This window comes from Pezoporus wallicus, unplaced genomic scaffold (genome assembly GCF_028554395.1).
Source record: "Pezoporus wallicus isolate ANWC-B61680 ecotype Strahan unplaced genomic scaffold, APGP_CSIRO_Pwel_v1 contig_13458, whole genome shotgun sequence".
NCBI lineage: Eukaryota > Metazoa > Chordata > Aves > Psittaciformes > Psittacidae > Pezoporus > Pezoporus wallicus.
Genome location: NW_026635549.1, coordinates 981,711 through 998,666, shown reverse-complemented (window position 1 = coordinate 998,666; position 16,956 = coordinate 981,711). Strand labels below are relative to the sequence as shown.

The following is a 16,956-nucleotide window of genomic DNA, read 5'->3' as shown; positions in this document are numbered from 1 at the left end:
CCTTTTACTTTATCTTCTATTAAAGGTATTAGTTGAGAAAATACAGTGGTTTTTTATGAGGGTTTTCTGTAAGCAATAGAAGATGTAAATAGGCATAAAGAAAGGAAAGATAACAAAATAAGCATCTGAATTTGTAAGATTTGCAAATATGACTACTACACAAGCATGAAACTTTCAGAAATATGTCACTTAGGAGAATGTAATGAATTAGAAATGAGAAAGCAAACCAGGTAACTCTGTTAAGGTGTTATTCCTGCAGCTGTTCCATATGAGGGCCTATTTGGCAGGGCACTGATTTCCTTCTTTATCTCTTTGTTTTGATGCCGAGAGCCGCAGAGCCCCTTGAGTGCCTTCTGAAGTCACCTAGAGATTATGATAAGCACCATCTTGTAGATTTAGCCTATTAAGACTTCCACAGACTTCCATGAGAGTGGCAATTTGGTTAACCCCAGAAAATTTTGCATGACAAAGCATTGAGGTGAAAATCTTGTGTAAGAACCACCTGATATTTATCAGTATTCAGGCAAGCATTTTGTATGTACATGCTGATCTTTAGATTCAAGTATAATAGAATTGTAGTGTACTTTATTTGAATTTTTCTCCTCTTCCATAGTCTGCAGCTTCCAATGGATCAGAAGGATCTGGCCAATGTGAACATGAAAAGAAGAACCAGACTTCCGAAAGTTACGTTGTAGACATGAAGACAAAGGTATGGTCCATTCTTTTGTGATGTGAAATTAAATCTTTATTTAGTCAAGTTTTGTTGGAGGTGAAATATGTAGAATATATTGAATTTGAGCTCCTGCAGTCATTTTTTTTTGGTGCCTAATGACTGCATGTACCTTACCCTATCAAATAAGGCGTATGGCTGCAATTTATTGTTACTAGCCCTGTGCATTTTATGCTGTCCTAGTCAGGATTTACTTTTTATTTTTATGTGAAGATGTTAATATCAGTGATGGTTCTACAGGATTTCTGATTCAAGGTGTTTCCATTACAGTGTATTTTTGAAGTCCAAGGTGTTGCACACCTTTCAAGGTGCAAACATTCAAGGTGTTTGCAGTCTCTCAGTGTGTGTTGTAGTTAATTTTTGATCTGAAGTCAGTATGGAAGAATATAAATGTCAGTGAAGTGATGATTTTTGTATGGGCAGTCTAATGATACGTACCGTAAAAGTACGCTGAATAATACACGAAGCAATATGAGTTCATGGCTGTGGCAAGGAGGTATGTTACAGTTCTCTTTGGAACAGCCTTGCTGCATGCAATGGTTGAGTTATAAGTGTTTCATTATAACATCTCCATTATTTTCATAGGTTCACAACTTGGCTGGAACAATTCTCCTGGGCTTAGATACAATTATGTAGGCTTCCAGCCTTGAAGTCATTGTGTATTTTTTCTTTCATAAGTGAAAGCAAATTATTAAGCTTTCTTTTAAAGTTAGCAAGCTGGAAACATGATGAAAAGAAAACAGACATTAACTGAGTTGGCTAGCTTATGCGATACTTTGTAGACTTCGGTGAAAGTCATTTCTAACAGTGGAAACGTGCAGATAATTCCTCTTGTCTAAGTCTTTTCTGTGGGCTTTGTTTACATTTCTAGGTTGATTTCTCTGTTCATTAACTTGTCAAGATGGAATGAACTAATTGCCTAGCACGACTTGTTGAGTTTCTTGCGTTGCCGTGTTCCCAGTTGACGAGAAAAACTTTTGTGCCATAGAGGACAGTGGCGCTACTTGAGAGTTGAAATACAGGAGCGTGTATACTCATTGAAATCTGTCTCTATATTTGTGAAAGAAATTATTTGAAAGGAATTATCAAAAGCTTGATATATACCCTATATACATTGTGTCCATGAGGATGTTGTAGAGATCATGGCATGAAGTGGATCCCAGCTCGGTTCCACAAGAACATTTCCAGTATGAATGACCAATTGGACATGCACCATCTTCCCTACTTAGACGACCTCCTGGACTCAGTGTCTCTCCATCAGCAATTCTATGTGCTGCATTTTTATGCTCCAGCACAAAGTGTACGTGAAAGTAAACTCCGAAAATTGGCAATTCCATTGTCAAACTCTAAGACATTTAGGGCTGTGAGTGGTATTTTCTTCAGTTCCCGGTACCAGGGGAGAGCAGATAGCAGATGTTTTGTTTTCATTTTCTGGAAGTTGTGGTTTAGTGTGTCAGTTTATCTGAAAGAGCAATTTTGTCTGATTTCTTTTTCAAGTGACTGTTGCTTGAGTGTCAGTGGCACACTGCTATGACAGTGACACATAGCTATTTAGGACTGACTACATGTTTAAACATATGCACCAGAGCTTTTCAGTTCCTGATGATCAATTGGTTGTTAGATTTACTTCCCCAGGCAGAATGCTCAAGAATTTAAATGAACTCTTCATTCACCGTGGATCTTGATAGCTAAGAGCCACTTTAGGGCATATTGCCCTTGAGTACCATGTGTTTTTATCACAGAGCATCCCAGCCCACATAAAGCCAGTGGAGCATTTGTAACTGAAGTGCTTCTGTTTCATGCTGAATAAGGGATTTGTGGGAAGCAAGAGAAAACAATTGTGGCTTTAATAATATGACATTAGGCATTAGTTTTAAGTTGATGAAGGCTGCAGAGCTTTCAAAAGGCTAGCTTATCCAAGACCCTTCAGAGCTGTGAAATGGCTCAGCCTTTCCCTATCCTCTGCTCCACACCCTGTGATTATGAATGTGCACCTCCTACAACCCTACAAGCCATACTCTGTACCCAGATAACCTCACTGTCTTCTCATAGGCACCTAAGCTTATGAGTTTCTGGGAATGAGACTACTAGAGAGGTTGCACTGTCTCTATCTTTGGATATTTTCAAGTCCAGACTGGATAACAGCCTGAATAACCTGATCAGACCTCACTGCTGAACCTACTTTGAGTATGAGGTTGGAATGAAAACCTTCTCAGGTCCTTTCCATTGTCACTTCTGTGATCCATTGATTACACTGACTCCTGGAGAGAAAGGGAGGCAACCATCCTGCTGTCCCACTGCATCCTTGGAGGCAAATGACATTAGACACCACTGGATGTAGCAGCCAAAGGCTAGGTATTACAGTCGGGTTGCAAACAGGATCAACAAAGTGCAGTTTGTCTATTAAAACACCAAAACTTTTAGCCGAGCACTGGGGCTAAAGCGGTGCAAGCTCCCACATACTGAATTAAGGGGTGGTAAGCTGGGCATGTAATTGAGGTAGGAAGAGAGGGGATCCTCTCCACAGCTGTGAAGCAGAAAAAAACCCTTTTTCTATGGCTCTTGAGCTTGGGAATACCATAGACACTTGGGTGCAAAGTCCTCATGATGTGGACGCCCTGTCCAGCCTGCAATTCTTCGCATACAGTTTACCACCTATCTGCAGAGCTCAGAGTGGGGAGGTCTGTACTTCCTTACAGAAAGCAAATTGCCTTTTTGTTGGGAAAGTTACCAACCAGAGGAATTGGTCAGGATTCCAACATTGATTGTGCTAAATAGCAATGAAATTTGCCTTCTCCCACAGGAGAAGGGGGAATGATTCTTGTTACAGCTTCAGCCTGAGACTCTCATGGGCCTGAGGCCAGTTGCAGTCTTGCTGCTGTCAGGGCTGCTGCAGTCAAGAGGGGCAGAATTGTTAATTTGTTGATCTTTAAATTAACACCAGCACTCACAGGCTTCTGGTTCTACCTGGGAACTGCATTAAAATTCTTAGTGACTAAGGTATATAGAGCTTTATGTCTCCTGAAATTTGTATTAACCGCTCTTTCTGGCTGAAGCAGGATTTATTCTGACATTTCATCTCTAACTCCTAACTACATATTCAGGACCTGCAAGATTAGGAGTAGCACAAACAATAGAGAGGCTGTCTCAAGACATTTTCCCTTCAAGTGTATAGTTACTTAGATAACTTCTGTCCCAGTGTTAACCTACTAACTAACCAGTTGTGATGCACAGCAACATGGCTAGAAATGAGCTCAGGAAGTGTAAATGAGCTCTGACCATAAAGATATAAGTTAATGACTACATCAGTTGCCCTCTTGGGAGAGAAGTAACGTGGTGTAATATAGGACCTAAAAAGAAAGAGATTATGACTCCCTGTGAAACACTGGCAATTTAATTCCATCAGTAAGAATCCATAGTACACATCTATTTACATTAAGAGTAAATAAATCTTTCTCACGTTTGAAAGAGGATGTATGTGTTTATATGTTCTCTGTGTAGGTGCATAAAGCCCTAAATAGTCACTGGCTAGATTTTGCAAGATGCTGACATTGCTAATGCTGTGTTAGCAGTCTGGTAGGTGTCTCCTTTCCTAGTGTCTGCTCCAAAACTTGGAGACCTAGTACACTTGTTTTTCTTCACTTGTACTGTTTGAAGAAGAGATAATTCTGAAGCCAGCTTTGCTTTGTTTTAAAGAATCAATTTCTCTTTGCGGTTTTTGCTGAATAATATTTAGGTTTTGAAAGAATTTAAGAAATGTTTAAAAAGGTGTGTCATAAAAGGCTAAGAAAACCCCCAGAGAATGCTTTCTGTTGGTTTTAGGTTTTACAGAAGCTTGCTTTCACAAATATTGTAAAGCTAGATGTTACAGGCTCTGGTTTTAAATATAACTGCCCAATTAACCAATTAAACTTTGGTTATCCAAGTGGAAGTACCAGTGAAGGTTTCAATGCCAGAAAGGAGCATTAAATTGTCCAGTCTAATCTACTGCATTATACAGACCATCACATTTCACCCACTTACCTCATATTGTTTGTTTCTGTATGACTTAGCAATAGACACCTTGGTAAAATTAGAGAAGGAAGCAGCCACCTGGGTTAGTGGCTTTCACATGATGGTCTGCAAAGCCACTAGGTATCACAGTGGGAAATAGTTGTGATTCTTCCTGTATTAAAGCTTTCTTACAGTCAGAGCTCATCACAGAGGTTATTTTTGACCATCTAAATCAACTATAAACCATCTCTTTTCACCCCAGATGGCTGCTTCTCTATTTGTTTTGGTTTTGGGTCAAGTCTTTCTAATCATGATTATATGTACAGATAACATGAAGGCTGGTAGAGCACAGGAAAAAATAGAACTAAGCAGCAATATGACCTGCAGAAATTAGAGCAGAAGGAGATGTTGTTAATGAAGGGTAAAGCAGTGCCAAAGATTTGAAAATCTTACACTTGTGGAGAAAAAATGAATGGAAAAAGTATCTAGTTGAAGAAGAAAATGAGGTAGCTCAGCCTCATGGTGTGGGTAGTTAATGAAAATAAGGAACTCTATCTTTGGGAGAAACACTGAAGACCCACTGACAGTATCTGAAGGGGGCCTATAGGGATGCTGGGGAGGGACTCTTCATTAGGGACTGTAGTGATAGGACAAGGGGTAACAGGTTAAAAATTAAACAGGGGAAGTTTAGATTTGATATAAGGAGGAAGTTCTTTACTGTTAGGGTGGTGAGGCACTGGAATGGGTTGTCCAGGGAGGTTGTGAATGCTCCATCCCTGGCAGTGTTCAAGGCCAGGTTGGACGAGGCCTTGGGTGACATGGTTTAGTGTGAGGTGTCCCTGCCCATGGCAGGGGGATTGGAACTGGATGATCTTAAGGTCCTTTCCAACCCTAACTATTCTGATTCTATGATCTGTTCTCATACTGCAGTCCTGACATTGTCAAGTCATTGATAGATGTGTGTGAGAAGCTATGACCACAAGCCTTGGCAACCAAAGTGAGCCTACAGAACGATGAAGGTGGTGTTTATATCCCCAGAAACATGGGTGTCTTCCTGGGGCCACAGGAAATTCTGAGGGTAAAAAGCAGGCAGCAGTATTTTGGGGACCATGGCACTCAACTAAGCTAAGCTCAAATCCTGCTCTGTTAAATACTCATTGTTGCATTTTATGGAAGGAAGTAATAGCTTAAAATTGGAGGAGTGCAGGAGAAAGCTTTTAGGTACACTAATTGAGCGTGATTTTCCGAGCCACACACATGAGTCATGTTGCTCACATAAACAGCCTCAGAGGGTTCATATTATCTGTTTTTCGTATAAATGGTAAATAGGAGCATGGATTCACGGGGACCAGCTCACAGCAGTAGTTACTTGCAAGTAGAAGCATTTACAGATCATGCACTTGGAGACCAATTTCGGAAGATATCTCCATATGCCAGAATGATATGAAATTTTACAGCCAAGTCATTAGGTAATTATACGTATGGAAATACTTCACACCTTACTCGATCAGCTTGAATCTACCAATTGGAAGAGAACAAACTCTTGGATGCTTTACATCTAAGTGTTGAAATATCTCCTGAATTTAGAGTTGACTGCGTTCCCTTTTACCCTGTCATGCTTAGAGCACAAGAAGGACTTAAGATAGACCAACTAAATGGGTTAATTTGTTCTTAAGGAAATGGTTAATTGGTTATTGCTTCAAGGAGGTTTGAAAGTCCTCTGTTTTGTATAATCTATAGTTTAATAAGCTTGTCTGACTGCTTGGCTACTGGACTAAACCTCAGTAGGGAGAAAACCTGCAGGTTCCAGTGCAGCCGGTAAACACAAATCAAGTTTGCTTTGTGTACATGTGGTTGCTTAGAGTGAGTTAAAGTTTTAGACACAGTTGTAAGTGCTCTAGAGACTTTCTCTTTAAGATGTTATATCCACCAAGACTTTAATAGTTGGGGGAGGGTTGGTTGCTCTCTGACCACATATCTGATTCACTATGGATTTTGTAACTTTGGTAGCAGTGACCTCATTTTGGCAAAATAATGTGTGTCATTTACTGAGCCTCTTGCTGCTTTAGCAGTCACAAGATTATTAGGGTTATAACCCGAGTAATTTATGGAAAGGAGAAGATTCTTAAATATCCTTTTATTTTCTTGGAAAGGCTCATTTTATTGAAAACATATTTTAGCTCTGAGTGAGAATGAGAGATCCTCAGCCAAGCACCCAGTGGGAATTGTGCTGTCCAGTGTGTTGAAAAGGTGAATTGTAATGTATGGGTGTCTAGACGTTTCCTCTTGTTGCTGTCAACAGTCCAGTTGGCTGTATTTTTTTTTTCCAGTGAATAGGAGCATTGATTTTCCTCTCTCTTTGGCCAGAGCTTTCATTTTACATATCTCTCCCCTTCTGTGTCTCTTTCTCTCTCCCTCCCTCTTTCTTCTTTCTCTCTCTCTCTCTTCCTCTATTTGTGAGAGGGAAGACTTTAAGAGCTGACAGCGGGCTTTCTAACTCAGAATGATTCATGTAAGACACCTGAAAGGCAAGCTCTGCACCAGCATCACTGCAAGAAAGGTAGGGCTTTGAGGCTAAACAGTCTGTAAAACTCTGAGCAAAGCATACAGAACATGAGATAAATTGATTAAGTCTGTGGATCTGTCAAAGATGCAGAGAAAAGTTTGGGAGAGAAGGAGTTTTTCAGCTCTGTTGTTCAGGGTGCTCTTTCAAATTAAAACTTTAATGTATTTTTCATAAGTAGGGGTGGGGGGGAAGGTGCCCTTCTGTAGCCTTGAATAATGAATGTAATGAGGAGCGTTTTTCCCGTGGATGGTAAACTATAATTTATCCCCGTTGTGCTTCACAGACCTGCGTGCATGTGTAAATGTGTGATTCCCTTTCCTCCCCCCCCCCGATTATTTTCTATTATACTTTCTGAAAGTTTGCCTTATCCAGCTGTTATTTATATTCGCTTCCTGAATGCGAATCTGACCTAGTAATTCCGAGTGATTTTGCATGTGACGCACGAGCTCTCGCACACACCTCAGATGTTTCAATCATGCACTTCAAGCAATATGTATGTTTGTAGGAATCACGCTCTTAATAAAAACCCCCTTACAACCCAAAGCAGTTGTTTTGGCAGAGGAGTGACAGCGCTGTGATAGATGGGCCCGATAGTTGTGTGTGTTGCGTGTGCTTGCTCGGAGTTAGTGGGAAAGAGGAGGGAGAGAGCAAGCGAAAGGGGGGAGAAAAAAAGAGACAGGGAAGGAGAGAGAGAGAGAGGGAGAGAGAGAGAGAGAGAGAGAGAGAGAGAGAGGCAGACTTGGCAAACGGAATCTTATGGGTATACTGAAACAGCAGATCAGAATTGTGAAACCAGAGCCAGGGCTGAAATGTGATGCTTTTTTGCTCTTTTGTGCTTGTTGTGGTTCTCATCTTCCCATTTAGAAGGCTGCATACCATCCAACAGAATATTTTGATCACAGATTGAACAATGCAGCAATCAAGCCTGATAAGCCACCTGGAAGTTTTGCTTGAGATGATTTCTAGTGGGTTTACTGATCCCTGTGAGCATCATGACTGCCTTTAGCATTGTGGAGGAGGACTCGAGTTTCTTATGAGGGCCCCACTTGGAAAAGCAGGCTGTGCAGATTCAAGCCTCCGATTCTGTTCATGCTGTTCAAAAGCCTTTCCTCACCCTTGCTGATTTGTTTTTATGATTTACATACACTCCTGTGGAGATTTACAGAATGGATTGTCTGTGCATTGTCACGACCAAGGTAGGACTGGAAACATTGCTGTTATGTGTGTATATTTCTCTGATATTTTTCTGTTCCTGTAATTAAATAGATTGAGCATGTACTGTGTCAGGTTGCAAGATAAAGTGATAAATAAGCTTTGCTACAATGAGCGTTTTGTTCTCTTTTTTTCTGTGGATTATGCAGTTTGTTTCTGTATCACTTCCTAAATGATATGTAATTTACTTATTTATACTGGCAAAAGGGATGATTTCATATTTTATCTTATCCTATGCTCGTGTCTATTAATATCTCCAGCTACTAGAGCACTTTCAAATGCATGGTATAATGCACATATTTTCTCAACTTATCAGTCTATTCTGTACAGTAATGAATAAAAAAATAAAGGGGGGGCATTATATGGGTCCTAGGACTTTAAAGAGGCCAATCAGATGTAGTTTAGATAGTCATGATGTTTCTGATTGGAGAGATGCAAGTTTCTTGTGGCTTATTGTGGCTTTTTTTTTGGGGGGGGGGGGGGGACACGACACATAGCTTACTTTGTATCTCCAGGCCTGAAAAATAAAAATGCCTTGGTCCCAATTCAGCACTCTTATACTGGTGTTAGATCCAACCTGACTGTTTGGGAATGGTCCTTCTAAATAATCCCTTCCAAACTTGCATATAAGCATTTTTTTATCTACAACAACAGTGGCAGGCTGAGAACTTTAGGGCTAAGGACAATTCCCAATGTTAAGGTCTAGGCTGAAGGACTCTTGGAGATGTCCTCAAACTTAGCAAACTAACTTAATATTAAATGACAGGGAGATCATCAGGGTACTCTCTTTCTGTTGCTACAGGTCAGGCAGCGCATGTTTGTAGCTGCATTTGCACGTGGTGATAGTATTTGTAAGGAGAAGTTGCCAGGGGAAGCCCAGACATTGGGGTTCAGCACAGTTGCTCCCTGTTCTGCTTCATTTTTGATGAATTTTATCAATTGCATAGGACTTTCAAAGTGTATGGGGTTGCCAGAGCACCTGAAGGCTGTGTAAATGGGAAGGCAAACCAATGGTTAGCATTACTGTCATCATTGCTGTCATTTTTTGCGTCATGGCCATGCAAAATGGGGACCTCCATCTGTGACACAGATAAGGGCAGGAGGAGACACACCAAGCACCCATGGGCAGCACTGAGGGGTGGCAGGTGGCTGCCAGAGAGAGCAGGGAGCTCGGTGGAGCTGTAGAAACAGATGCGAGCTGTCATTCCCATCTTGCTGGTGGAGAAACCCGTATGGGGAAAGAACAGGAGGTGAATGAGGCCACAGAAGGAGTGTATGCTCCTGTGGCCTCATTCACCTCCTGTTGTTTCCAAGTCCTTCTGGTTCCCACAGGCTGTACTCAACCTGAGACTACATCATCCACCTGCCCTGGAGCAGAGCGGAGCTGCCTGTGGGCGCCCATTGACGCACACTGTTGAAAAGTGCTCAGCAGCAGTGGTGCAGCACCACTGAGCAAAGGTTGGATCCAGCATCATGCTAAACATCCAATTTACGCTCCAAGACATTGCTTTCCAATTGTAAATAAGCAGGAATGTGGGAAAAAAGGAGTGGTGATCCGTCCCACTTCTTGGTGTCCAGTGGTGCAGTGGGGACCTGCAATCACAACCATCCTTGGCAAAAGTTTGGCAAGGAGGTGTATAGTAACTGGATTTGGAGAGGGTAGTTAGTCTGCTTTTAGGATGGTATAATTGGGTGAAGAACATGGCCCAGTGCCTTTTTTTTTATATCAAAACCCACCACTTTATTTGTTTTATGAATTGGTGATGAAAGTTTCCACTGAACATTTCCCCAGGGCCTTCTGGGCAATAACAAATGTAGACTTACCATCATCTCACTACTGATCTTGCTTTGGGCAGAGCTTCCAACACCATCTACACCAATATTTTTCCTCCCAGCTTTTCTGTCTCTAGAATCTGCTACTAAATGGCTGAAATGATCTGAAAGTCAAACATACAAGCCTCAAATATTCAACTTCAGAAATTCAGCCTTTGCTGCCAACTTTTACGTTGGAATGAGATAAGACTGTGAACTGTGTGTGATCTGCAATTGGATGCATATAGGAACGCTATATTATCATACATAATTGAGCTGAATAATGACAAAACCCTAATTTCAGGATACTTTCATATTGCAAAGGGTTGAAGGCAGATAAAATTAGTTGATTTCCTCATCTTGTTTGGTGCCACATTTAAACGCTGCACCAGTTATATTGTATTGATCCATAATCTGCTTTTATGTGTTTTATTGTGTACTGGAGTGACTCTGCTTCTCTCCTCCAAAGTTTTTATGGCCTGTGTTTATGGCAATTTTCACCAATATAATAAGAGCAGACATTTCCCAGGCCATTTGAGGTTTAAAAAACAATCATTTCAAGAAGTATGAATTCTACAGAGCAACAGTCTGGTCCTTTTTGGCCTCAGATCAGTTAATTATCCTTATTTGAATATCCTGTTTTTGATTTGTGCAAATGATTGCCATTCTCATTCTTGGAAAAGTGGATCTTAATGTCAAGATGAAGTAAATACATCAGCTTTATTCCTCAGATCTTATAAGTAATAAAATAAGAGTGATAGATAAATGCTGCTTAAATTGCAAAAAATGAACCCTGTTAAAAAAGTTGACATTATTAACACATGGTGATTAATTTTAGTCTGGAATTTTCAGTATTTCCAGTCTACAGAAAATGTCATAAATATGCTGGGGTGAATATGCCCTTGTAGATTATGTGCAATGAATCTAAAGATCCTGCTTTGAAATCTATATGGTGAAAGATACCATCTAATAAAATTAATTTCTGATGTACCTTGCCAGACCTTAAATCCTATTGACATTAAGTTTTCAGCCAAAATGTAAGACATGTTTAAGATAGATTTAAGATCTGTACAAATTAGTGCAGATTCTTCCTCTCCTTTTTTATTTCCTTCATTTTTCCATGCATTTCTGAACCCAGGACTTAGGAAATGCTGAATCCGTCAAGGACAACTTCTTATGGTCTCCTAGTTTATTTTAATTGATCATGTTCCCAGCATAGTTTTTCTTTTATTGTTGCTTAAAGCACATTAATTAGTGGTATTATTTTATCATTAGGAAGAATTCAGTATTAATGACAGCTTAGATCAAGACTCCATCCCAACAGGAGCACCAAGAGTTTTTGAGAAGGAAGAACATTCTCACTGTGCCTCCCAGCAGTCAGAGGCAACATGCTGTCCTCTCCCCTAGCTATCATCCATCCTTCTGCCTTTTACAGAATTGTGAATACAACAGTAGCTGCCTCTGGTGAAAAAGAAAATAGATAGCTCTGTGTTGCTTGACAAGACTTACTATAACAGGGGCTGCTTCACTGAAACCCCCAGTACTTGGTGTCAGACAATCCCACTATGGGCACCCAGTCGTCTGTCACAAGGAGGACTAGCTAAAGATCTTTTCCTAGGATAGAGATTTTAAAACTTCCTGGGAAATGTAGTCTAATGTTTTGTTATCCTTAATATCATTAATGCCCCTAAGAACTGTCAATGTCAGTTGCTACTGTGGTCACCTCTTGTTTTGTTTGGGAGCTGTGTTTTCAGGTTGGCTTAAAATCCCAGATTTTATCACCTGAAAGCTACTGTGTTTTGAGAAGAGCTTGCAAAGGTATGCACAAAGACCAGACACCAAGTAAAATAACCTGAATTTATTCACAAAACCTAAACCACTTCCTCTTTGTTGCCTGACTCCCATGTTCGTAGCACTGAGCGCTGGCGTCAGTATATTTCCTGTGACCCAGAGAATTGGCCACCTTCAGACCCAGGGAGAATGCCCACCTTGAACCTATTGGTTTTATTAGCTACAAGAATAAATTTCCATCGTCAAAATGTTGAAAATTCTGCAACAATTACTCTTTCTTGGGGGTTCTTGTTACCACCTTCCACTTAACTCTATGGTGGTTTAAACTAGATCACTCACTACACAGGTTCCACTTTTTATTCAGTTATCACTGACCTCTGTGGGAGCACACAGTTAAATGAAACTGTGATTATTCATGTGAATGGAAAAAAAGTCTTGTATATTTGGGGTTTTTGGTTGGTTATTTTTTGGGTGTTTTTTTTTAGAGTTCATGAAAATCTCAGTTGATTCCACTAGTGAAGAAGTTTGGTGTTTTGCTTTGTTCTTTTAATTCTGTGTTAGTCTAATTTGGTATGTTCACAATATCCCTCTTTTCATGGCTGTCTGTCCAGCACCTTTTCTAAGGATTTTGTTCAAGTGTTTAAAAGAATGAAATAAAGATGGAAGGAAAAAAACTGTTTTGTAATGGTGCTGTGAAGCAGGGCGACGTGCTTGCTTATGTTGACCCAAACCAAGGCTGAATATGTACATTTCTGACTGGCAAGGTTGCCAGGAGCCAGCAACATCTGTCTGTCCTATTTTCTTCCGCTCATCCAGCAATGTATTTGGAACAGAGGACACCAATGTGTGCACTTAAGGCAAAACTCTGACAGATGTGAAAGCAGAAGTCTCGATATGTGCAATGATTGTGGAAAATAAACATCCACTGCGTCAAGTACACGACCAACATCTGCCTTAGACCCTGGCTGATGTATGACTTTTCTGTAGGTGTCTTCCACTCTATGCACTCATCACCCCACTTTGCAGCATGAAGAATGAAGCAGAGAAGAGCTGTACAATATGCACCATGTCTTTTTGTTTAGTGTTAGCTTTCCTTTCCCCCTAGTCCCAAAGTGGAAGACAAGGCAAAATTCAGAGCTCATGTCCTTAGTAGCATCACTGTGAATCTGAGAGAGGGGTTGCTGTGGCTTGACTTTGAAACTACCAGTGTATATCAAGTATCATTATAAATCAGTGTGCCATGCTTAGGAAAGGTAGGAGCAGGTCTTGTGTCTCATTAGAATACTGTGGATTCTCCAAGTGAGGGGGAAACACTCATTCAGCATTTATCCAACACAGTTTACTCCCAGTGCCAACACATTTGATTTAAAGAGTGTTTTTAGAACTTGGCTGAAGAGTGGGAAAATGTGCAGGTGGCACCACTGGAGTGACCTCACCTCCAGCCTCTCTGATTTAGAGCAGCAGTAAAACCAAGTCCCAAGATGCTCTCAGAAGGGCAGAGTGGTAAATCAGATCAGGTCACCTGCTGGAGGTGGAGGGCAGGTCCACACCTTATATGCCAGCTGTTGGTCTCACCTTGCAGGGGTGAATCCACCATGAGGTTAGTTTGAGTTATTGATTCTGGTGGCCTGATGCCAATGCAAATAACTAACAGACTATTTATTTATGAAGTGCTTTTATAATTGGCCTTACTGAAGAAAATAGGCCTGTTTACCACCTTTCCCCAATTATAATGTGTTAATCTGAAAAACCCCAAATACTAGAGGTTTGGAAAGGTACGTACTTAAAGAATGAGGTTCAATTTATTTTGTGGGCCTTCTTACAAGATCATCTGTATGTGCCCGAAAGGCTGTAGAGTCAGTCCCCACATTAGGAAATTATAAAGCTAGGTATGAATACTGAGCTTGAACCAATCCCTCAGGTGTTGTATACTCGTATAATCTTACGAAAAGTAGCAGAGCTGTAGGAAGCTGCACTATGTGAGGGTCTGATTTAAATTTAGCTGGATAGGAAACAAAAAAAAAGCCACATTTCTATGTGCCCGTGTATTGTTAATAGATTTGGGCAACATTTGTTGTTTTCTCCTTGCAAGGCTTCAGGCTTTGAATCATTACAGTTTGAAATCATAAACTGCCTGGCTAAGATTTTTGTGTTGAATTTCCTGGCTATAACAAACTCAAAACAAAGGGAACGTAATGATTTCCCCCCTAGAGATTCACATTTAGCTAAAATTAAAATCTTTTTCTATAGTCATTATTAGGTGGTGATGAGCACTTCAAACTGTGGTGTTTTCCTGCCAGTCCCTGAAAGTGGGATAGAGCTGAATCCATGCAATTTACATGTAATTTAGTAAACTCCATTCTGAAGTGGTACTTGAGGACAGCTTTGATGACTATGGGTGTGCTGCTGGCTAAACTGCACAGTCTTAGAAGAGCGGGAAGTTCCTTTTCAATGATCTTAGCTGGACAATATACCCATAGATGTTTGACACATGGGGAGTATATCTGAGTATCTATTTCAAATCTTTATTTCCCAGTGTTAAATTTTGGGACAATTATTACAAGCTTCTGGCTTTTGGATTTCAAAATCTGAATGTAAACTGATGAGATACATGTTGTCTTTTCTAGGAAAAAAACCACTTTTTGGGGGAGAGTCTCAAGAAAATTACACAGAACAAACCAATGTGCATTGCATATGTAATGTCTTGTAATTATATCTTGTCAAAAGCTCAACTTTTTTCTTCTTTATTCTTTAGAAATATGGTAATTGTCCCTTTTCCCTTGTAGTTAATTATAAATTTCAGGAAGAATTAAGTCTGTTAAATCTCTTCTTCCCTGTCTTCCCCCTCCCTTGGTCTCTATGGCAATAGCAGGAATAGAAAAGAATTACTCTGATCTCTATTTCTGAGTGACATTTCGTTTCTTCCAAGCATTGACCCTGTTTAGTGCAACTGAAATTTCCAATCTATTTTGTTAGATTATAATTTGCTGATTTTAGGGAGTTGTCTTTATTTAGGCTGGTTTTAACTGTGAAAGGAGAATGGTGATTTGTTTCATAAATCTATGAATAGCTCTATAAATGGAGAAGAGAAAATGTTCAATTAACTGCTCAGGCAGATATGGTTGGGGCTTAATACTAGTGCACAGCAGTGGAGAGCTGCAGATACAAGGAAAGGTGGGAGATACTGAGCAGGAAAAAGAAAACAAGAGCCTGATCCTTGCTCAATTAATAATAATGCTGCCTGATGATAGCAGAGCTATACATCCTTAGCATCCCTTCTCTAATATTCAGAGGGCCTGGGTGGAGGTGGGAAGATAATTTCCCAGTGCCAAGATGAGCTGCATTTTTATGCATTTCAAGTAGCAGAAGCTGACAAAATAGGCTCTTTGCAATGTCCAATAGGCCACTAAAAGCAGAAAAGTTGTGTCTCCTGGCACGCATCTTCAACATAATCATGTATTTCTTTGGTGTTTTAATCTGCCTGCTACTAATATGCAAATTTTCTTCTCTCTCTGTTAACCTGATGCAATGCAAGTCTGAAAAAGCAAAAGGATGTGTGAAGTCAAGGAGAAGGGGATGGTTTTTTATGAGTGAATCATTAGGTCAGAGGTCTGGCCTACTATATGATTGTATTTTACACAGTCTGAGACCTCTGTTGAGACCTCTGTTAAGACCTTTAGTTGAGACCTTTAGTTGAAATCTACAATTTCCATATCTCCAGGGAATCGTCTGCATCAGAGAAGATAATTTGCAAGGATGTGTGGGAGTAGCTAAATATGTTCCACTGCGTTTGACTTCAGCCAAATCTTTTGCTACCGGAGACCTCACTCAAGGACTTGCATATAATTTGCAAATCATATTCTTGGCCATTCCAGTGGATACAAAGAGAATCCCACCTGTGGCTGCTTTTGACTCTGACCACCAATATCTTCTCTGAGAAAGAATACCAAATCAGATCTTAGAGTGTTGCAGTTCAGTGAGCCCTGAAGCTTTAGTAGAAGAAATATTCCTAAATATCCCTCCTGGATTTTGTTACATCTTCCTTCATAGCTAAGATTTGCTTCCAAATGTGTCTCCAGCCAGAATCACATTAGGCCATATTTGGCCATCAGAATTTGGTATTGATGATATATATACATATAGTCTCACCTATGAGAAAGTGGCAATAAATTATACGTATTTGCTCTTCAAGTCCTCTAAACAACCTTAGCAGTTACTATAGTTGATCACACACCACAAAAGAGGAATTCTTTCTTCACATCTTACCTAGAGCTTGCTGATGTCCATCTGCATCTCTGTCACCTGAAGACTGTCTTGTGCAGTGCCACAAAGCTCTCCCCTTCCAATCCAATGTTCAGTATTTCAGTCCCAATACTGCAGTGGGACTGATGCCACCACTCTGCATTACATTAATGTATCTGCAAGATACATTATACTGATGTTCCTAACCAGTGTTAACAGCAGTCACTTATTTTAACATCTGAGTGAGAAAAAGCATGTAGGAAAGAAGCTAGCTTAAATATTTTATGCCGGGAAGGTAGATATTGTACATTGACTCTGAAGGGCTTGCAGCCTTGGTTTTGTCTTCTGAAATTGATGCTTTTCTGTGTCCTGGTTACCTATGGGGTCTGCATTTCTGGACGCTTGATAAACCGATTGGATTAGGGATTACATGTAACAGGGCCTCCAGAAAAGGGATTGCACTGTCTCTGACTAGGAGGTTTTCATCTCTGTCTGACTTTGGTCATCGCTTCATTGCTTCCTGACTGTATTATTGCTGTGCAATTTATCAACCCAGAAAAAAAGCTGTGACTGATGTGAATGCAGCAATGAGAATGGCATTATTCTTTTG

The 16,956-nt window shown here is 40.3% G+C and overlaps 1 protein-coding gene across 7 annotated transcripts in view; it reads left to right on the top strand.

Annotated features, from left to right (window-relative positions):
• Positions 1–16,956, top strand: part of DLG2 (discs large MAGUK scaffold protein 2) — a 995,744-nt gene that overhangs the window by 147,470 nt on the left and 831,318 nt on the right. For 3 of the 7 annotated variants that reach the window (XM_057396723.1, XM_057396722.1, XM_057396721.1), the window contains exon 5: positions 614–709. In XM_057396723.1, coding sequence (XP_057252706.1) covers positions 614–709 — 96 coding nt within the window. Of the gene's footprint in view, positions 1–613; positions 710–7,988; positions 8,486–16,956 lie in introns of those variants that run through there. The other 4 variants (XM_057396731.1, XM_057396726.1, XM_057396736.1 and 1 more) reach the window with 2 other exon arrangements.